Source organism: Lagopus leucura, unplaced genomic scaffold (assembly GCF_019238085.1).
Source record: "Lagopus leucura isolate 7727_CA_CO unplaced genomic scaffold, USGS_WTPT01 Super-Scaffold_739, whole genome shotgun sequence".
Lineage (NCBI taxonomy): Eukaryota > Metazoa > Chordata > Aves > Galliformes > Phasianidae > Lagopus > Lagopus leucura.
In genome coordinates, this window is record NW_024962255.1 from 7,550,973 (window position 1) to 7,574,340 (window position 23,368).

A 23,368-nucleotide genomic window follows, 5' to 3' on the forward strand; every position below is an offset into this window, starting at 1 on the left:
AGACTGTACACAAGTTGTTTAATTACTGGTGGAAACCACCAAAACCAAATTAACATCTATTTTCTCTACTTTGACAGAACAAATTTGCTGTCACAAAATAAATCTTTCAATTTCTAAGTTACATCAATGTCTTTGGCATGCTTCACTAGCTTTCTACAGTACAGGATTTGTTTAAAGGAAGAAAGAAGAGTATAAGACAGCACATACAGATGACAATGACAGAATGAAAACTACGGTTAAGTCACTTCACAGGCAATCACAACAGTTCATGCACTAGGATCAACAAGTTGAAAGTTTTACAAACTAGGCTTGATCTCCACGAGGTGAGCCATGAGAGCTCCAGAAACCTGACTGCCTTCATTCTCACCAGTCCTCTTACTCCTCCTCCTCTCACTGTCGGCCTTTTCACTCTTTGATTTTATAGATGCTGCCTCTGTTCTCATATCTCTAGCAGACTTCGATGTAATGGAAGGCAGGTACACTTGAGTAGCTTCTGACAGTGATGTGTTCCTTGATGTACTGTCTTCTTCATCGTCAGAGACCTCTGACTGCATCTTTTTCTCTTCATCAGATAGACGATCCACAAGCTTTAATGTCTCACCACTAATTCCCTTAAAATATTCAATTGAATGTTTACACACCTCCCTAAGCTGATTTTTTTTTACTTTAACTGTTGTCATTGTGGCGGAGGTAGATCTTACCTTTACTGGTAATTTAGAAGGAAGCTGTTTTGTTTTTTCTTTCTCTACCTGCTCTTGCTTTGGTAGGGCTGGAGGTTTTCTAGATAAATTACTCCTACGTGTATTTTTTACAGGAATCCTAGACCTTCCTTCTAGACAGGGAGGAGCATTATCTTGTTTTGCTTTGTCAGGCTTACTAGCCTGTCTCACTTTACTCCCTGTGTTGCTTTGGAGATTATTTTGTGGCAAGACTTCTTTTACTGAGCTGGCCTTTACAGGAAGTTTTGATTTTCCTCTAGCCCCTACCAACTCTGTTGACTTCTGCTGCTCTCCATGTGCTTTTTGTTTCTCTCTTACTCTTTGTCCTTGTGTTGTCCCTGTACCTTTTCCTGAAGTGCTTTTTGCTGGGTTAGCTTTCTGCAGGGAACATTTTGGTTCCGAATGTTCTTCTAGCACTACATTAGAGGTAATATCATCTGTAGAGACTGCAGATGAATCCAAATTGTTGTTGTTATTAAAATTATCTTTTGGAAACTCAGTGTTTTCTGTTTGCCTACAGCTTGTCTCGCTAGAAGCTGAACTCGCAATCACTGCTACAGTTTCATTTTCTAATCCCTGACCACTTGGCATCACAGCTTCTATCTTATCTGTCACTTCGCCAGGACCATCTTTCTTCAGAGTCATGGTGGAAGCAGAAATTCCCATTTTAATTGGCGTGCGCAATTTGGGATCAACTTTAGAAGCATTTACCGCTGCCGATGATTTTTCCAGTGAGTTACTACCAAGTGTTTGTTCCATGCAATCTCCACTGGCCTGGATGATGGGCTTATGTTCAACTGCTGGTGTTTCTACTGGTCTCTCTAGGTTTGTTTCTACAGTGTTGTCCCCTGCCTGTGGCTGTGTGATGGCAGTGACTGTACTTTTATCCCCTTCCCCCTTGTCCCCTGACTTCCCTTCAGAAGTATGCTCACCAATCTGAAAAAATTGGAGTCTTTCTTCAACAAAATCCCTCTTGCTCATGTCAATTGCACCACTGCGAGTCATCTCAAACATCTTCCCTTCATGAAATGGGAAGGGGTTGGGCTCGCTAGTTGGCGTACTCTCATCTGTTGGAGTTCTGGCTGGAGTTGTATCAGGTGTTGTTGCTTGAGATCTGTCTTCCACTGCCAGACCAAATGGCTTTGCCTCATCATCCCTTGATTTAGTCTCAAACACTTCGTCGTCACCTCGGTTATTGGACCATGGGTCAAAATCTAGACTCTTAGTGGCCACAGTTTTGAAAGGCGTTGCAAATTCTTCATCTACTTTGTAACTGAAATATGAATCGGGAAACACAGTCCTGTCAGGGTGTCTGCCTTCCAAAGTGAAAAACTGTGCCCCTGACTTCTGCTCGCTTTTATCTCCGGCCTTTTCAGAAGCTGGACCCTTTGAAGGCACCTTGTCTTCTTCAGGGCCTACCTTCCCTTCCTCCTCAATGACTTCAAGTTTACTCTGGCTAAAGCAGCGATCAGTCTGCTTTAGAATACCTTCTGTAGTCCATACGTCCTTTTTGGTTTCAACTGCCGGACCTGCAAGTTTAGAATCACTCTCAGTTAAACCATCATCTTCATCTTGCAAATCATAACCGTCAAGAGAGTCAATCTCAGTCGCATCGGTATCATGGGAGAATTCTGCAGTGGTTGCTATGGAACACTCTGTGACAGACTGGTCATTATTATTCCCATTTTGCACTACATCATTCTGAGGTGAATCAAGCCCAACGTCAAACTCACTAGGTTTCCCAGAAGTGGGGTGTCCTAACTCTTTCTGTTTCTCAGTCTTTTCAGGGGTTCTGGGTTTTGAGCTTTCTTTCTGGTCATCTTCTAGTTCTTTCAGTTTGAACGTGTACTTTTTAAGCGGAACAGGTTGATAGAGAGATTCATCATCACTGGAGTCACTGACATCTGCTCCCGGCGGCACAGGAGATGGTGGCTGTACTCTTATAACTGGCTCAGCCAGTTGACATTTGTCATGTTCATCCTGCAGGTTCACTTCTGTCATCTCCATTTCACTCTCAGTGGAATACTGAGGATTCTTTTCTGACTCGCCTTGATCGGCATCCAGTGGTGGAGGAGGTGGGAATTCAATGTAGGCAACTCTGTTACCTTTCGGTCTTTTGTTAGAGTCCTTATTTATATGGTTAGGTAATGATTTGTCAGTCTGTGGTTCCTCAACTACTGCCTGTTTTACAGAGGTTGACTTAGCCTCTGCTTCCTCCTCTGATTCCTCAGAAACCTCAGGTATAGGACTGGGTTTGCCTGGGATATATGCTATTAGTGAGTCGGGTGTTTTAGATGTAAACTCATAACTCACTTCCTCTGAACTTGGTGTTTCTGGTGTTAAAGGGCTTTTGCCAGAGCTATCAATAAAGGACACCTGCTCTAGCGTATCATCTTCTGGACTACCTTGTGGAGAGGGAGGTTGCTTTTGCTGTCTAGCTGTGTAAAAGGTCCCCCTTGTCTCTTGCACTGTCTTACTTTCCTGACTGACAATTTTTTTAATATTTCCTTGTTGCACCTCTTTCTCATATTGCTTTCCTACTTGAACAAAACTGACATAAACCGGTAAGGTCTTAATTTCTTTCACTCCCTCTGTACTTACTAATGGTGCAACTTTATCCAAGTAATCACTGGCACCAGGGTCAACTAACTCATTTGAAGGAGATTCCTTTCCTGGACTAAATTCTAGAGAATCTGGTGATTTGCTAGGGGATATCTCAGTTTCCTCAACAGGAGGACTTAGACCTATCAAGCTCTGCTGCTTGGTAACTCTTCTAATTTCTGAATGCTTTACTTGATCATCTTCCATATAACCTATCTGCCTCTCAACTTTCTCCTTAATCACAGCTGACTGGGATACTTTAGCTGAAAGTTGATAAACACCATCAAGCACAGTTCTCTTCTCCTCAGCAATCCTTACTGGAATATGGGACACAGCAATTTCTTCTTTCCTTCTGGATATTTTATCAGCTATTTCACCGTTATGTTCCCCCTCCCTGACAACAAATTCTCTGTATAAAACCTTTTTTGAGGGAGATTTTACAGTCATTTCTTTCACTTCTTCTGAATGAATGCCATTTGCTGCCAGTTTGTGCTCTGTCAGAGTAATAAATTCAGTTTTTTTGTCAGCTTCAACATGATCAACGTGGTTTTCCTTTACTGTATCTGGAATCAGCACATGTGAAAGCTTCTCTTTCTGTGTTTTATGATTAGAAGTTCCAGGACTTTCCCAAGTCCTATAGATTTTTTTGTCCCAGTGTCCCTTTGCCGTTGAGTCTGAGCCATACACCAGGTCTTTTGTCTGTGATTCTGAAAAGTACTCTGGCACACTTATTTCAGTTCTTTGCTTTTGTATTTCTGAAGCACAAAATTCTTCTATAGCTTTTCCTTTACCTGGGACAAAATCTTCCTGTATTTTCACCTCTTTCTGTAAAGCTGCACTTCCATCAATGAGCTCGACTTGCTTTGCGTGTTTCTCTCTAGAATAAAACTGGTAAACCGGTAACTTACTTTCTTGCAACTTCTTTACTGGAATTTTGGACTGACTGTCCAGTTTTTTTTCCTCTTGAGTTGGGTCCTTACTCTTTGGACTTATGCTTTGTTCAAACTTCAGCCTAATAGAACTGAGTTTTGATTGCTTCAGCTGAAATCCAGCCTGTGAAACCTCAGGCACTCCAGTCTGCTGAGCACTTCTTTTGTGTTCCATAGTTTGTTCAGAGTCCTCTGCTGGTTGCACAAATATCCTTTTCTCAGGACTGCTGGGCAAACTGGCCACTTTTCTTTCATCCACTTTAGGAAAGCATTTGCCATCACGTGCATGCTGCTTTGCTTTACTCCAGTCATCACCAGACGCTGGTAATTCAGAGAGTAGAACCTTCTCAGGGCTGCTGCTGGCAGAGCTCTGACTAGAATGTATTTCTTTGCCATTTTTTTTATGCTGTTTTTTCTCTGGAGACTGTAGCTCATCATTCAACTTCTCTGTTTTATCCCGAAAAAACTGTGATACTTCAGTCAGTTTTTCTTCTGCCTCCTTAACAGTCCTGTCCACCCTGTCTTCATACATCAACTTTTCTCTACCTCTGTCTAATCTGTCCTCAGTAAAGCGCATCCACATCGCATGCTTTGGACTACTAACATCTCCAGTGTAGTGTAATACTGTCACTTTATCATAATGATCATCTTTAGACATTTTACCCACACCATTTTCAGATACATCTTTATAGATTTTGGAGAGAATCTCTTTTTTAGGGGCAGTAGCTACTTTTTCTCTGCATCGTTTATCAGACCCCTGTAACTCTGCACTAAGGGGTAGAGCATGATCAGTAACTGACTCCTCAGTATCAGACTGAGAAACATCTAGCTTTTCTGAAAGAAGCATTTTCTCAGCAAACCTGTAAGACTCCCCTCTTAGTTCTGACAACTCATCATCATGGTATTCTATTGAGTGCTGACTCAAAAGCTTCAGTGTTTTGTAAGAGTCATCAGACATGAGTTGAGCAGAACTAGGGCGACTGTCTTCTTCCTGGGACACGGGAGTGTTAACTCTAGAGGATTCCAGATAAGAAGGAAGTGACTCTTCGGCTGTGAGCTCCTCTTCTTCTTGCTGACCTTGTTCATCTGAACAAGGAAAAGCATCATGTTTTTCCAACTCTTTTAAGTTAATATCTCCCCGAGGTAAGTCTTTCTGATATACATACATTTCTTTTTCTGGATGCTTTTTTGTTTCTCTAATAATCACTTCAGTAGGTTCAGCCTGATTACCTTTTTCAATATGGACCTCTATTATTCGCTCCAGTTTGGGTTTCATTTTGCTGTCCTTCTCTGCATGTTGTGGTGAAGTTTCAGCAGACTTGCTAACATCGGCTGTTACTGATGATTTATGTTCAAACAGACCTGCCAGTTCTTTGGAAGGGTCACGTCCAGACTGAAAGGCTTTCATTATGTCATGAACAGACATCGTTTCCTCAATTCTTTCCGATGTGCTTTCAGTGCATGGAGGTTTATGATAAACCATCCTAGTTGTCGTAGTGATGTGAGTTTCTTCTTTTACTCGGACACCTTTGCTAAGGACACACTTATGGTCATCTTCCTCACTGCTGCTAGCTTTCATTTGAAATGCTTTAACCTTCTCTTTAATAGACCCGGCAGGCTTTTGCTCCAGCTCCATGAAAGCAGGAGCAGGCTTTGCAGCCGGTAGTTCTTCTGTTTTCTGCTCTGGAATTTCTTCAGATGATGGTTCGTAGCTACGGATAACATGAACTACCTCAGTTCTTGTTTCTGTAATGACGGGAGGGATGGGTACATCATGGAAAAGTGGTTTTGGCCCTGTGCTTTCAGCGCTTTGAGGGGCAGAAGGTGTTTTTTCACTCCTTGTTTCAAAGCCACTGTCAGATAAAGGACTTTTGTCTTGATCGTGTTGAGAAAAGTCATCCGGAGACTCTAAAATTGTATCTGCTCCAAAAAAGGAATCTGCAATTTTACATAACTCCTTTTCTGATGTTGAAGGCCTCATGGAGGCAGGAGGCATTTTGAGTTTGTGTTCCTGCAAAGCAATAGCTGGCTTTAAAATGCGTTTTTGTCTCTCTTCACCTTCTTTTTTCCCCTCTTCAAACTTGTACTTTATGTTTGTTAATGAACTGCTACCGATATCATTTGCTAAGTAATCAATAACTTTTGATAAGTTATAATCCTTTTCCGACACAGTTTTAGCTTTAATTTGTGCCTTCTCTGGAACAGACATAGGAGGGCTTGTCAAAGCTTGCTGTCTTGCTTCATCAATCTCCTCTGTACTGAACTCTACCCAGTCATCCTCAGAGACATGTCCTTGATCGCTTTTAGATACTTTAGCAGACCCTTTACTTTCTAAACACACATCTTTTTTCAGAATCTCACTAACTTTTACTAAGTCCTCTTTCACTTTCTCAACAATTTTAAAAGGCTCTTCATCATCGATTCTACCCTCTTTTGGTATCTCAGGATGGAACGGTTTGTCCTCTGTGACATCTGTCTGCAATATTGCAGTCATTCTTATTAGATCCTCTTTCATTTCAGCAACATCTTTCAGTATCTCCTGACTGGAGGATAAAGAAGATGGCGTGGACAATTTGAGAGCAGAGGGTGCTAAGAACAAGGACGATTTTATTGGAGATGAAGTTCGATTAAAGGGAGGTTGCGTGCGTGCCTCTGTAGTCAATGTTTTAATAGGTGACAGTAACGCAGCAGCTGATTTTGTAAGTGGAGATGACTCTGGGAGCTTCTTTAATGCTGGTTCAGACAAAACATTGACTACAGAATATACCGGCACTGTTATTGTTGATGAAGTTACAGATGAGGTAGTTGCTGATATTGACCCAAGGGCTGTATACAAAGCACCTGCAGGAGGAGTTCTTATTGACTGGAAAGCTGATGGTGCTGAAGACACAAATGACCTGAGTGGAGAAAATGACATTGTTGAAGCAGTTGAAAACACTCTCTCAGCTGTGTCAGCAACTGCGCTAGCAGCACAACTTGCAGAATGTGCAGCTGCAGCAATCTTGTCTTGGAAAACAGCTGCAGCTTTGGATCCATTTATTAAGTTGGAAGAAGATGGGTATTTCAGCGGTGACACAGACCCATTAAGTAATGGTACATCTGTGTGCCCAGCTACATGTTTTGCTGGCGACGAGAGAGACGAGGCCATCATGACCTTAGAGGATGAAACAGCATCAACTGCTGACTTAGCAGGTGACACCACTGACTTTAGAGGGGACGATAATAGTGAGGATGCTGATGTGATGACCGATTTAAGAGGCAAACTCGAAGAGTACATGTTAATGTTGGATTTGGGGGATGCTGGAGGCGTCATGGTTATGGATGATCTCTCCAAGAGAGACCCTGCTGTAGTCACAGGAGATGTCCGAGTGGGGAATGTGGTAGTGGATGCCAGCCCTTTTAGGCTAGCAGCTTCTGTTACTGCGGGAGCTCTGACGAAAGAACCTGAAGTAACCTGCATATTGTATGGAGGCTGCGAAACCACAGTTTTTATTGGTGAGGAGATTGTCCGAAATGATCTAATCGGAGATGCTACATCACTAACAGATTTAACTGATGATGTGGTAGAAGCTCCTAATGTGGATTTGATTGGAGAAGCAGAAGAAACAGACCATATTGATTTTAATGGGGAAGCTGTAGGAGTGTTAGAGGAAGAGCTTGATAAGGAAGTGAAGCCTGATTTGGTTTGCCCAGGCACTGTAATTGGAGCTGTTGTCCATGACTGATATGGCCGTGTTGAAAAGAATGGCTTGTATGAGTAAGTAGCAGGTAGGGATCTTGTTGCTCCTGCACTCCGTTCAACTGTTTCTTAAATTGTTAAATTAAAATCAAACATAAAATCAACAAAAATGATTGGAAAACAGAGAGACCAGAGAAGAAAATTGGTCAGTAAACGTTGTAATATTACAAAAAGCAAGTACAATTGTTCGCATGAGTTAGGATGAAGGAGGCAAAAGAAGATTTAAAAAGGAAATAAATATGAATGGAGCCATACACTGACGATCGGTCCAAAACAAAAAGTAACATGAAATGAAAGACAGAAAGACATAGCAATTGAGTCTGCAAAAACTGAAGACCAGAAAACACAAAGAAGGAATCCATAAGGTAAAAATAAAAACCACATGAAAATTCTTCTCTTACTTCCTATTGACTTTCTGACGTGCTAATTCTGAAATACTCGTATCAGTGCTCTTTTGCCTGTTTATGTATGCTTGATTTGCACAACTATTAGAATTATCCTATTAATAATTTTTGTTGATGGTGTTGTTCTATTCAGATATTGAACCTATACAAAACATAAGCTTATGTAAAATGACATTATATTGCTAAAATCTTTTTTTTTTTTAAACCAGTCAGAACTATTTCATGCAGAACCCAAAATTCCTTTAAGTGACAGGCAATTAATGTGCAAACTGTGAAGCAACTGGAATAAAATTCAAATCTGTATCTCCCATGCATAATTCGGATATGCTTCACACTCACAAAGCCAATAAGAGCAAGAGCTTTTCTGAGTTGATATTTTATAAAATAATAAATAAAAAAAAAAAAGAAAAGGAATGTTTGCATTTGTTTTTCATGCGATATTCCTTTTGTTTGGAAAAAAAAATAAGTAAAACTAAAGTAGAACTTTACATGAAATGATTTAAGAAGCATATGTCATACATCAAATACGGAAAGTATGATATATGATAAACGTGAGCAAGCAAAGCAACTGAATCAGTTTTCGTTCATGCACAATATATCATGTCAAAACAAGCACACATTAATAAATTCTTACGCTGGATAAGCACAAATATGTAAATCTTAACAATATCATTTCACAAGTGGCCATTAAAAGAAGAGTACACTTTTTCTACAAGATGTAGTGTCTTGGTACCTTTTGAGGAGATTTCTTGCATCAGCTCATAGACAGACCTGTTCAACTTTCAATTTCTCAAAAGGTAACATTAGAAAAGCAGTCAAAGAACAATATGTTATGCAAAAAACTTCCTGGCAAGGACAAACCTGTCAACTGTTACCATCCCCCAGAACACTCAGCTTATTCATAGGCATTTCAAACAAAATCATCATCAACCACATTTTGCATCATGGGAGGTACTCATGCCAGAAGACAGCATTTCTGGGAATCCCAATACATATCCTCTGATACAACGATAACATTTAGAGGGTTGACATTGAAAGTGAATTAAAGGGTCTTTTTTTTCTTTTTTTTTTAAACTCCTCGGTTTAAAGTTGAGTTAGAAACTGAGCTGAAATATCCAAATAACTTATTCAACAAACCTTTCTCTGAAGTAATAATTTGTCAAACTTACTTGGTCTGTCTTACAGACAGTAACTTCCATGAAAGAAACTTAATAAGGCTAATACTAAACTGTTAAAACACACACAGTTACAGAATTGTAAATAAGTGTTCAGTATACCAATGCTGGTCCTACAAAAGCCAGATGAAACTCAGAAGGCAATGTGGATGGCTGGTGATGTGGCAATATTAGAAGATTTAGGTTGAAGAGAGCTTGAATACTAGGCCTGACTGGCACAGCCTATTTCTAGAAATGTTCAATTTTCCCATCCTCCTTGCAAATTTATTTTGAAGCACATACATACCTTTTTTTTTCCCCCGAAGAAGAAAACACTTTGTATTCCATTAAATTAATTAGACTTCATTGTGAAGATTAATTAGCAGCACCTGCTGACACTCACCAGAAGTTCATACTGCCCCAAGTCCAAAAAACAACCCCCCAAATCATTGAAAAAATAACCAACATCAAAACAACTTGTTCAGCAGTTTCTGTTTGGAAATGTCTTTAGAGGGACCCCACCGTGCTGTGTTGAGCAATTCTGCCACAACTGGTTTGTACAGTAATCAAACCAGCAAATCATCCTCTTAACTGTTCTTTATCCCTAAATCACAAAGTCAGACACATATAAGATGCTTTTTTGGTACTCTGTATGGCAGCTGAGAAGAACTGATACAAACAAAAAGGACTAATTTACAAATGTGTGCAGTTCTGACACAAGTCAAAACAGCAGGAAAACGGGGCAGTTTTACTGTTCTGAAATAGCAAAGCAATCCCCACAATCATTCCAGACTTCAGAGTAGGGTATGATTCTAAAGAGTGTAGTTTTTAAATCAGAACAGCCTTTTTTAGTTAAAATTTAGTTTAGTTACTGGACACTGCTGGCCTCAGCAGTATCCATTCCTCTGTATCCAAGGCTATCGGAAAACACATTACTACCTTCTGTACAGCAAACTGCATTTGCTTGCAGCTGGTAACTGAAAGCACTGAGTGAACTTCACCATGCAAATGCCCCCAGCTCCTGCTGGAGCAGCCCTCCTCCTCTTCAGATGCAAGCAGTCAGCACTGGGCAGGGTTAACCCACCACAGCTGTCCTTTTCAGTGGGAAATCTCACTGCTGGGGAGAACAGAGAAGCCCCTCTGACCTCTCCTCCCTGAGGAGGGATAAGAAGAGGTAGGCAGGAGACTACCTCACCTTCCTTGCTCTCTTCTGCCCCTACACTGGCATCAACACAAGCAGAGCAAAAAAAAAGTTGTGTGTGTGTGCATGCCTGAACTTGTGAGAGAAAAACAGCCCAGCCTGCACTGCTACCAAAACTGAAGAGTTGTGCCATCACATTTGCTGGAAAGAGGCAGAAGTTACACACACACCTCCACCAGTGAAGCAAATGCTCTGTGGAGTAAAGCAGCCACAGCAGCCTCACTGGCTCTGTTGGGTAGCATGCTCGAGAAGAACTGTGCCTCTAAACCTGCATCATCTCCCAGCAGCAGCATGTTGGTGGTGATGGTGGCAGCCAACAACTGCAAACTGTGTGCACAGGAGGTGGTACTCAGGTTGTTGGCCAAACCACTGCCTGCCATCTTTCCTGGCACATACAATAATTTTTGCATGCTCTTTGAGTAGCTCACCACCACAAGTAGAAACCACTGCCCCATGGGATAGAGTAGTTAAAGAATGGTCAAGGACTTCTACTATGTCCTAACGTAAGTTTTCTTAGAATAAAGCCCATTAACTGGATTTGTTTTTTCTTCCACTTTTTGCAAACGAGACTTAATGAACCTTTGGTGAATAAATTTTAAATAGTTTAAAACTTTTTTTTTCTTTTGTCCCCCAGTGAGGCCTGAAAAACAAATTGTAAGCAGTACACACAAGCATCAAACTTATTTGAAGCAGCTCCCTTTTCACAGAATCATAGAATCACCAAGGTTGGAAAAGACCTACAAGATCATCCAGTCCAATCATCACCAATAGTTCTCACTAAACCGAGTCCCTCAACACAACATCCAAACGTTCCTTGAACACCTCCAGGGTCTGTGACTCCACCACCTCCCTGGGCAGCCCATTCCAGTGCCTGACAGCTCTTTCAGAGAAGTAGCAGAGTTTCCTAACGTCCCCTGGTGCAGCTTGAAACCATTCCCTCGAGTCCTATCACCAGTTACGTGAGAGAAGAAGCCCCCCCAGCTCACTACAACCTCTCTTCGGGTAGTCTCGTTTCCCAGCAAGCCTTTGACGATACCTGATGACGATACCATCAAGAAGTCTCAGTAGATCTGATAGCTTCTTCAGATGTTATATGCTTGAGGTCTTCTTCCAGGTCTGAGAAGTGTAATACATTCTGGAGCACATCTGATCCAAAGAAGCCACAGATCTTATAGGGCAATTAAACAGCAGCCTTCCAGTGGAAACTCTCAAGACCCGATGAAGCTTGTCTATGGATTTTGGAATTATACCAAAGGGTCTGTTGCAGGGTAGCAACTGAGAAGTTATGAGGCAGAAAACAGATAAGAAAAAGTCTGGCAATGGGGAACAACAGCAGTCAACCTCAGGCAGGAAAGGTGAAGGAATAAAAGGTAAGCCAAATATATTGTATTTAATGAGGAAGGAAAGCAATGACACAGGTCTAGTGAAGGGGAACAAATCTAAGAGGAAGCAACATGTGGTGCCAAAGAATAGAAAGCATCTGCAGGGAACAAAGGAACAAGGGAAGAGGACAAGAAAGAGGAGGAAGATACAAAATATGTGAGAGTCTGCTTTGGCTAAGCATCTAAACATTTAAGTGCTTATCTAAATGTCATTCTCCAGTCTTGCTGAACTTTTGCATATCACTCCCTTCTGCAAAACGAAGGTATAGTACCTAGTCTAACATCCCTAAGGGAAGAGGAACAGACTCCTTGTGAAAGCAATCTGTAATCCTATTTGTCTGAAGCTACATGGTACTTAAAAAATATATTATGTTTTTACTTAATTAGTGCATGCCATTTGCCAGTCAGGATTCTTCAAGCTCTCACAACACAAAATTTCACAGACCATCCAACAGTTTTGCTTTAGATAGCTGTTTTTTTTTTCCTTCCCATTTTCTTTTTCTCCAAAGTGACACCAAATACAACGTTTATAGAAAAAATGTCTCTTCTTCTGAAAAATCACATATATATGGTTTAGTATTTGGTAAGAGCAACTCACTCATTCCAGGCTCAGTCAGATAGCTGTAGCGCTTACGTAAAGCAAGGGAGACAAAGTTCTGACGCCGGTCGGCTTTCTCCATCTGCAACAAAACATAATGCTGTTTGGTACCATCCCCCATACAAAACATCATCAAACCCCAGCACGACAGGACATCCTGCAGTACACATCCCCACACAGGAAAACTGATGCCTCCACTCAGCTTCAGGATGGTATGCTGGAGGCAAATTTGGGCAAGCAGTGAGAAATGGACAGAGCAGATCTCCATTCCTGTCTGCCATGTAATGAGTGTCAGGTGTTGTGGAGCAGGGAGCATGGCTATCAGAGGTGGCAGGCACTTGCTATGAACAACCACCATCCTAGAGAAAGCAGGCAAGAAGCTGCAACCCTAGGAGACAATCCCATGGACTCTTTCCTTCTCAATGTCTCTGCTCACAAGGTAGAAGAGCTTAAATAGCAGACACAGTTCACATTGTTGCCCTACTGTATTTCAATACGACGTTATCCTACCATCACTTAGCAAACTGTTTCATACTACTACAAATAGCATGATATTTTTCATTCTCTATAAAATAAACCACCTTTGACTGGAAACAGGAGATCAACACAAAAGACTACAGATGCAGACATAGAACATTCAGAGAAGTACAACTTTGATCAAATGTCTCTCCCCGAATTAATTTGTCCTGGAAGCACATACACCATGATGTACACTGGCTTTTGAGTGAATACATTCAGGACAAAAAAGGCAAGGGAGGGGATTTTTCTATTTAATAGGCACAAAATGCAAAGATGCAGATTAGAAAACAGACTACTACTGTTAACTAGTAAAGTGCTCCTTTATCCTAAGTAACTGCATTCAGTGACATAGCTGCTAGTGTGATGTCTTCAATATCAGAAGTCCTTCAGAAATCAGCTCACTCGATTGTTTAGAAACATTTAATTTGTTTAGAAAGAAAACTTGTTTTAGCTATATAATAGTTCACAAGGATCAAACTCTGTAGAGGCAACGTGATATAGTTGGAGTTATTATTTTAACATAATAAGGAGTGTTTTATTTCTGTTTTGGTCAGCAGGTGGCTGCTGAAGTTTGTTTTCTACCAGGAAGAGAAAAATGGTTTGCCGCTAAGGGATGAAGGGATCTATCTTGCGTGGTTTCCTTCTTAAGGTGATCTCAATTACTGCCATCTTAGACTAAAACCCATTCAATTTCCTGACAATCACATGTGGCAGTTTCTGGCAAACTAGGCATTTCTAAGCTGCAAATATTCAAGGTTTATTTGAAAATATACACAATATCTAGGAATTGCTCTTGGTTATTTTGCTTTTTAGAAGGGTTTAGTTTATTTTCAGAAATAAAATAAGAGATCTGCTCTGAAACTAATGCCCCCTATTTTATTACATTGGCTCACGATGTCAGAGGTGGATGGTGGTGGGACGGCAGTAGAGGATGAACCTTCCCACCAGTATTCTGTTGTGCTGTAACAGATGACAGCAGAGAGGCAGTCATCTGACATCAAAGTGTGTATGAAACAAAGGTGTATCACTGAATTCCTCCATGTGGAAACAATGGCACCCATTCACATTTATCAATGATTCCTGAACATTTATGGAGACCAAACAGTGCACGTGAGCACTGCAAGGTAGTGAGTGGTGCATTTCAACAGTGGTGACAGCAGTGTGAAAGACAAGCCATATTCCAGATCACAGAATCACAGAATGACCAGGGTTGGAAGGGACCTCAAGGATCATGAATCTCCAACCCCCCTGCCACATGCAGGGCCACTGACCTTCAAGTTTAGTGCTGAACCAGGCTGCCCACGGCCCCATGCAACCTGGCCTTGAATACCTCCAAGGACAGGGCATCCACAACCTCTCTGGGCAGCCTGTTCCAGCACCTCACCATTCTCTGGGTAAAGAATTTTCCCCTGATGTCCAACCCAGATGACCATCTACAGATGTCACATCACAAAATGAAGAGTGTCTCGGTCACCTCACATGCACAGATCAGTGGATTACAACCAATGAACTGCATACGGAGCTGCTTACCAGCTTCTACGCATTGGAAATGATGGTGGCAAAGCTAGAATATTGCAAAGCTTGTGCCAAGTGAGTCCCGTGAATACACACATGGGAAGAGAAAGAATAGTGTATGCAAGTTTGTCAGGATCTATTCAGCCAATACAAGTCTGAAGGTGACAACTGCCTGGATCACATCATAATCAGTGACACGATGCAATGTCATCACTACAAGCTGTACTCAAAACAGCAGTCCATAGAGTGGCAACATGTGAATTTCCCATTGAAGAAAAAGTTCAAGACACAGCTCTCAGTGGGTAAAGTGATGTTCACTGTTTGCAATAGGAAAGAAGTGATCCTTCTGGATTTAGTGGAACTCAGACAAACCATCGACCTTGACTGCTATATTACAACACTGACTAAGCTGCATGCTCAAACTTCCAGAGTCAGGCCAGAGGACAACCTTTCTCTTGCAACACAATAACACCAGGCCTCGTGTTAGTTTAAAGATCATGGAGCACATAGCCATTTTAGGTTGGAACGTCCACTGTATAGCCTGGATTTGGTGCTTTCTGACTTCCATCTGTTTGGGCCCATGAAAGATGGACTGCGTGAGCAACATCCTTCCAGCAACAGTGCTGTCACAGCAGCTGTGAAACAGTGGCTCACCTCCACTAGTGCAGATTTTTATGAGCACAGCATGAGGGCTCTCGTTCATTGCTGTAAAATGTGCATAGCTACTGGAGATGGCTGTGATGAAAAAGAATGTTTTGTAGCCAAGGTTTTGCTCTATCAAATAGTGTTATTGTATTCTTTGTAGTTGTTTGTAGTTGTTGTAGTTTCCATGGAAATACATAGGAGGCATTACTTTCAGAGTGCCATCCATACTATAGGCCATTGTTTTAATACCTTCTCAGATATGTGAGTTATCAAAACACTGGCAGTATTATTCCAAGAGCTAAAAATCACACAGTAAGCTCTTTGTGATTTTGCCAAAAATAGACTTGGTCACTACTTTGTAATGATGCCATTTTTTTCAGAAGAAAATCAGTTAAATGTTAGACTACTGTTATTCAACATGTAGTTTATTTTTATCACATATAGTCCTGTTTTCTACATTTGTGATCTGTTTTGCAACATAATATAAGATGCTGAGGAAATGGTTATTCTGTAAGTATTACTTCAATGCCATAGCTATTTCTTTTCTATAACATATTTACTGTTCTTCACTAAATCTGAAGAAAATAAAAACAGAAGACAGTGTTTATATTACCTCATCATCTTGATCTGACTCTGTTTCCTTTTGGTCCCAAGATGCATTGCAGAGACAAGGAATATTATAATGGACAGCAGGGAAAAGAATATCAGGATATGAAAAGGACCAGATTGGGAGCACAAAATGCAAGCTGATTTATAAGGCAAAGCAAATCCAAAATGCCAACACACACATAAAAAAAACTTACATCTACCGCAAATTAACATGTGACATTATTGAAAGCATAAACCTATGACTTGCAGGCTGAAGCATGAGCTGCAAACAGAATCATAAAAAATACAGGAACTTGACACCACAGTAACAAGAGACTTTAAAAGTGTTCTACAGGAAACCAATAAAACATAAATGTAAACTCTTAACCATACTCCAAAGCATTCTCACAACTGGCATTTCACAAGTTTTCTTTATCACTAGCGGAAAAAAGACAAAGACGAGAAGAGCAAAAATAAAATCAAACCAACTCTAAGGACAATGTTTCCTAACAAATACCTTTTTGTGTGCTGGCAAAGTGATATTCAAGTTGCAAACAGCTGTTTGTGGCAGTCCTTTGGTAGTCTTTGGTTCTTTCAAAAATGATAATCGACCACAGGGTTCTTGGCTGGTGTCTCTTACCTAGAAAATAAATGTTAGTGATTTGCAGTAATTCACATATGTAGGGGAGGTTTCTGAAAGGTTTCTCAGAGTGTCCTTTCACAAGAACCTATCTAATGTTAGCAAGCTGGGGCTCGGTCTCCTCTCTAAGAAAATAAAGAATTACCATAAATGAGTTACATCAGCCTGAAGCTTCCTGAGTAGAAACAAGCTTCTGAAATCCATGTAAGAAAAGATGCTGGGTGAGTCCAACCAGATAGCAACATCCTAGTATAAAAATGATTACATTTTCAGCTCACCTTCATTTTTCTCTGCAGCGTTTTGCACTTGTGTTCAAAACCTATTTGTTTATATTTTTTTCTCACAGAAACAAGGCTAACAAAAGCTTGCATCCTTTCATGGTAATTTAGAAGTGAAGAGTTTGCATGCATATTTTGGGGACTGTTCTGCTGCACCTCTTCTTAGTCCCTGGGACACTGTGATCTAACACTGCTACTGTGGAGGTCTAACTCATATGGTTTTGTTAGAAGTTTGAGAGTCCTTATCATGGGTTTTCTGGTCCTAGCTCTGTCAGCAACTCTCTTGTGGCTTCATGCAAAGCACCATCTCCACACTATTCACATATTAAACAATGACACTGACACCTCTGGGGTAAGTTAGTTCTATTTGGCTGAAAAAGTGTTATCACGGAAAAAATACAGATCTCAGCAGATTTAGTTGGCTTGTTTTCTTTTACCTTGATAGAGAATGGCAGTCTATTTTCTTTGAAAGCATAAAAATTAAAAACAAGCTGCTGTCCTCCTTTAGTCAAAGGGGCAAGATTTCCATAGCAATCAACGTAAATAGGCTTTCCTTCCAGAACCTATCAAAGTAATAAAAGTCAATAAAATCTCTTCATAGTAGATCCATGCAAGTAAATATAGCACTATTTCCCCCACCACAGTTCCTGAGTTTAGCATAAGCCCCTATTCAGAGTAAATTCAATGACAAATTACAGTCAGTGAGCATTATTGCAAGGTATTTTGAGTGCTGGCAGTTTGAGAAACTGCTACATGAGCAGCTTTTCTTCAAGAGACACTGCGTTGTTGCCAAAGTATTCATCATGGACCAGCTCTACCTGAAAAGCATGTCTGTGAGATTGGTGAGAAAGAACTGAAGGTCAATTTTCTTCAAAACCTTAAGTTACTTGATACAACAGGTGCGAAACCCACCACAGACTAGCATCCATGCATGAGGGCACACCCTCATGCTTTCTCTGCTTATTCTCTCTTGATATCATCTCAATAATTTTTTTGACGTAGTCTTGCTGTGAACCTTTATTTAACTGAGTTTACAGTGGCTTTTGTAGGATCTACTGCCATTTGGAAAACACACAATCTGCTCAAAAGGAGGAAACCAGCTGTAAGAAATCTACCTCAATGTCTTTGCTTCTTGCAACTTCTTCAAAATTCTCTTGTTGCTCCAAAGTTTTGTCCACTTTGTCATCAGTCATGCAGAAGCAACGCAAATTGGATTCTACAGGGTCATTCATTTTGGCAAATATAACAAACTTTGCCATGTAAGGAACACATATTAATTCTCTGTAAAGCTGCGTTGCCAGCCCAACAGTCTCTAGTACTTGATGGCAGTCTGCAAGCCAAAATCTGAATGGGAAAAAGGAAATTGTTAAATTAACTCTTTATTATGTTCAAACATAAGCCTTTAAAAAGAAAGCATGACCTATGATTTTTTGTCTGCTTTGCATGTGTACTGTCTCTTCAGGTATCCCAGAGCTGTGATTTTTCTTCTGTTTTCAATAGAGCCTTAAACATTCAAAAATGTGAACACCTAGCAGTGAAAGGTTGATATTTTTACTTGTCCCTTTCTATGTAAACTGTTTTTGTGAGGCAAAACTGTGCAAACAGCATGTTTTTTGTGACCATATGCTATGTATATTGTAACTTGCTGGCGCTTCACTGTAAATTTGATTGTTAGGAAATCTTTGCCTAAACAGCCGCTTTGATAACACATACATACAACAAAATCGTATTTCCCACCTAGACTGACTCCAAATAAGCCCACAGTTCAGTTTCTCAAAGAGATATTATACTATAATTTCCTCCTTGCAAGATTAAGAGCTTGATAACAATTTTGATAAAACTCAGAAATATTTTCATCTGTAGTTCATACAAGTCTTCCTTCAATATTACAGTCCTAACGCATTCGGTTTGTTCAGCCATTTGCTCCCTCTATAAAGCTCCTTGTACATGCAAATGCTATGCACCAAATGATAAACTCTTTACCTGGAATACAAATTTTCTCCCCCAGGATGTGTGATTTGTACTGAATGTCTCCAGACATCATGCAAATCCACTACGTCCATTGCAATTCATTTAAAACTTTGATTTTTTTTTTTCCCCACAAATGATATTTTTGTGAAAGTAATTTCACATTATCTTCAACTTAAAAGCCAAGGACCAGAAACTGAACCCCTTCTGCATTTTAAGAAAATATACTTCTATGAGTCCTCCATATTCTTTTACTGAACGACCATTTAAAACTTTCCTCTTCTGTTGCTGTTTGCAGAAAAACAAACCCATGTGTGGCACTGCAACCTTTAGCAAAACAGCATGTGTGACTGCCAGGAGACATCTCCCAGCAGAAAAGGCCAAGACAAAACTTCATGTGCAACCTTAAGTGCCTGGCATGCTGATACACAGTGACAAAGAAGCATCTGGTTCATTATCGCTTCATCAGTCTTGTAAAAGTCTTAGTGAAAGCAGAAAAAAACCAAACCCACCATCATCATAAATAACCCCTTCCCTCCCATTCTCACAGCAATGCACACTGTTAATCAAGGAACACTATTCTCTGGCGGCATTTGACAAATTCTGCTACCTTACCTGGCTGAAACATTGGTTGTGAAGGAGACACAATCATTAGAAAACGTCAGAGGAGTCGTGCCTGTGATGTCCTCCCACTGCGCAGGTGAAGTACCTCCTGTGTACATATATATACAAAAGCCATATGTATAAACCATAAACCATATACACCATCTATAAACCATAGAGATATTTTCTTTCAAACATCAAGCAAATGCAGACTATGTAGAACATTTCTGTCAAAATACTTTGCTTCACACAGCAAATGACAGCACAGACTATCACGTTTTCCAAGAGGTAAACTACATGTTACAGATTTAATGTATGTTAAATACCAGGAAATGGTGTGATGTCAGAAAGGTACATTCCCTACAGTCAACAGTGAAAGTCTCCCTTTCATATCAGCTAGGCAGAATTACTTCGGCAAACTAATTTATTGATAACTATATGTAATAGCCAGGTTGAAATTCTTTGTACTAGCTAAATATAAAGGAGTATTTATTATCTGTTGTCCAGAGTTCTTTTAAAACAGCATGAGACAAGACTAAAAGCCCAGGGAACAAGTGAGAGGCTTTCAGGTGACCTGAGCTGGCTTTGCCCAGAGGAACTGATCTGAAATCTACTGGACCAACCAACTTCCTGTTACTGGAAGGAACAACTTATACAGCTATATGAGTGGGTACAGAGGCACTGTTGCCACAGAAACCTTTTCAAAGAGCATGATTTTCTCTAACCTGTAATGCTACATAAAAGTCGAAGGCTGGGCGTCGTGTCTCCTTTGTACCCATTGGTTACACCTTCTCCTGATGGAGGTGGCACAGGAATTGTCATGGTTATTGGCTTATGAAATTTTCTTCTTCTTGGCTCCACTGTAACAATGGGACTGAAAGTTGCCTTGTTTCCAAGGATTTTTTTAACAATTTCCTCTGGAACTGGTTGAGCCTGTCAACATAGAGAAAATAGTTTAAAGAAGAGCAACAAATTGACTGTACACATGCAGAACTGTTTTCCAACACATAATTTTATTTTCCTTAAATTTTCTCCAGAATTTTATTTCATCTTCTCTTATAGCTCTCGTGTGATTAGTAGTACAATTCATACTTCAGCATTATTCTTAAAAGCCCACTTGTGATTTCCTAAGAACTAACTTTGTTGATAAAAGCTACAAATCTCAGAGGGCTGTCTGTAGTTTTTGCTGAGAAGTTTTCAGAGCTTGCTCATTTGAAATTTACTGTGATGTGTGACACCACAGAAAATTTCAAAATGCAAGTGCAGCCTTATTTTGTTACAAGGGTCTTGAGAGGTGAGGACTAAACACTCTCTCTCAGATGCTGAACAGTTCTCACATCTCTGCATCTTCTCACTTCTTTTTGTGCACAAATCCATGCACAGAAGGAACACCATGTACCCCTGATCTGCCTTTGTCTTCTGTGCTTCATATGCTATTTTGCTATCAATTATTAGTAAACAAATATTTGAGTCAAATTTATACGGAATACAAATAGTTGCCTTAAGCTGAGCTATAAGTGATTTTCAGGCTTTCCACATCCATTTTTGTACCTTCAGAGATTTCTTAACTTTTTACTGGTAGAAAAAAAGAATGAGTACGGGAAGAAATGCTGTAGAATTTTAGCAGTTTTTGTTATCTGAGATTTGAACTCAGAACTAACATGGGTTTTTGCAATTGCTTTTTAAAATAAATTCAACTCCCTATTTAAATCAGGTTGAGCTGTAACTTGCTGCATTATTTAAACTATAAATTGTATTGATATTCAAAGAATAGGTGGTCATATTGCAATTTCAACAGTGATAACACTGCATGTGGAGATAATATGTTTCCTTCACTCCAGCTAGCTCTGGAAAGACAGCTGAAGAACAGTAATAGCAGAGCTTCCAGTTTCTCAGGATTAATAGTCTTTCTTTGAAATATTGTTAGCAGATGAGAAATGTTCCAGGGTATGAGGAAAGGCTGAGTAATCTGGATCTGTTGAGCCTGGGGAAAAGAAGACTGAGAGGGGATCTGATAAATGTTTATAAATATCTAAAGGGAGGTGAGAGGCAAATGGATGAGGCCAGGCTCTTCTTGGGGGTGCAAAGTGATAGAAATAAGGTGTAACGGCCTAAAGATCGAACATAGGAAGTTCTATACAAACATGCAGAAGAATTTTAAGGTAGTGGTGACAGCACTGGAACAGGCTGCCCAGAGGAGTTGTGGAGTTTCCCTACCTGTGTGACCTATTGTAGGGTACCCACTTTGACAAGGGGGTTGCACTCAGTTTCTTGAGGTCCCTTCCAACCCCTGCAATCCTGTGATTTCCAAACACTGGGATTCAAACCAGCATCCCTGTTTCATGAACCCATCACACTCATCAGGTTATTAAGAAATTTTACGCAATAATCAACAGAACTCAATGAAAAGATACATTCTACAAAGTATTTCTCCACTTCTCAGGCAGTTTGTTCAAGGACAGGTCAAGCTATTTGCTCCTTCCAGATTCCATCCATTGCTAGAAACACCATGACCTAAGCTACGACAGATGTATATAGAACGTACATAGCTGCCACTTAGCCACAGGAGACTGGACTGCAGAGCAGCTGTGCAGCTCACAGGAGACTGCCACTAAGGCTTGTTATGGCTCCAGACCTTTGCCTATTCTCTCCATCCTAAGTGATATGCCAGGTGACAATAAAAGAGTAGCTAGGCCTCACAGTGGAGGACCGTCCTTTACCCACAGCAAAGAAGCACAGAGTGTGCACAGGTGACAAGATGATGAGGGCACCCTTACCTGGAGTCCCACACGGATTCTTTTGGTTAGAGCACCCTCGGGGAAGGACGCCTGGACACGTGGCACCGTTGTGCTGCTCAGCACGCCGCCCTCTGGGCCAATTTGGTTACTTTCTTGCTTGATTCGTGAAACCACTGCAAAGTACTGAGGGAAATCCTTTGTGACAATCCTACAGATACGCTTCTTCTCTAGCTCCTCAACGCTGTCCAGCTCTGGAAGGAGAAGACAGGTAAAACAGGCTCATATCAGATATATCTACCAGCTTGCAAGGTTTTTAACTTGCATTTATATCTTGAGAAGATTTAAAAAAATTATTTACTACAGGAAAAACAAACACAACAGTGCTATTAATTATCAAGCATTGGTTTGCTCTGGGAACTTTTGCATATATCTTAACTATGAAAGCTCTCAGCACTGGACACACAGATATGCCCGGACACCGAAGCACATGACAGCTGCCCTGGGATGGCAGATTGGTCACTGGAGCCCACTGAGATGCAGAGGAGACTGTCAAGCTTCTTTTCTCTCATTTACATCTGGAAGCACAGAAGTAAACTGATCTTTCTGAGTAAACTTTGCAGAGATGTTTATTTCCTGCCTCCTCCCTCACACAGCTCTGGCACACAGAAAACCAGAGAAAATTGCAGGCAGTTCATGAACAAACTGTACAGCAAGTGTAAAGACACCTGGAACAGAAACAGGACAGCAATAAGGAGAGCCCAGTGCCACATTCCCAGCACGTAGGGTCACCAGAGTGCAGAACAGGGCATGGTATATCCACTCATAGCAATTAAGTAGATCTTATGTAAGTATTATGTGCACAGAGGAAAACTGTGATGTGCGACAGCTATGAAACTGTAGCTATGTGTATATGTATCCCCTAATTAAATCTCCGTGATACAGACAAATGCAGGTAATTACATGACTGTCATGCATTTCTCCTGTAATTTTGTTACACTTCACCTTCTTAGATATTTCTGGGTTTTCCTCCAGCACTCCACAAGATGCCACTCTTATTTTCCTCCTTAAAAAAAGTACCATGATTCTAAACAAGAAAGTTCACTGCTCAAAAGACGACATTTCTACCAGATGCAGTAAGAGAAAGCTG

The 23,368-nt window shown here is 40.5% G+C and overlaps 1 protein-coding gene across 2 annotated transcripts in view; it reads right to left on the minus strand.

Moving 5' to 3' along the window:
* Positions 1-23,368, minus strand: part of ANK3 (ankyrin 3) — a 346,475-nt gene that overhangs the window by 24,513 nt on the left and 298,594 nt on the right. The window contains exons 30-38 of one of the 2 annotated variants that reach the window (XM_042862644.1): positions 22,261-22,472; positions 20,209-20,416; positions 19,496-19,592; positions 18,028-18,256; positions 17,350-17,475; positions 16,512-16,634; positions 16,020-16,046; positions 12,728-12,809; positions 368-8,050 (exon numbers count right to left, since the gene is read on the minus strand). In XM_042862644.1, coding sequence (XP_042718578.1) covers positions 368-8,050; positions 12,728-12,809; positions 16,020-16,046; positions 16,512-16,634; positions 17,350-17,475; positions 18,028-18,256; positions 19,496-19,592; positions 20,209-20,416; positions 22,261-22,472 — 8,787 coding nt within the window. The remainder of the gene's footprint in view (positions 1-367; positions 8,051-12,727; positions 12,810-16,019; positions 16,047-16,511; positions 16,635-17,349; positions 17,476-18,027; positions 18,257-19,495; positions 19,593-20,208; positions 20,417-22,260; positions 22,473-23,368) is intronic. The other variant, XM_042862645.1, reaches the window with a different exon arrangement.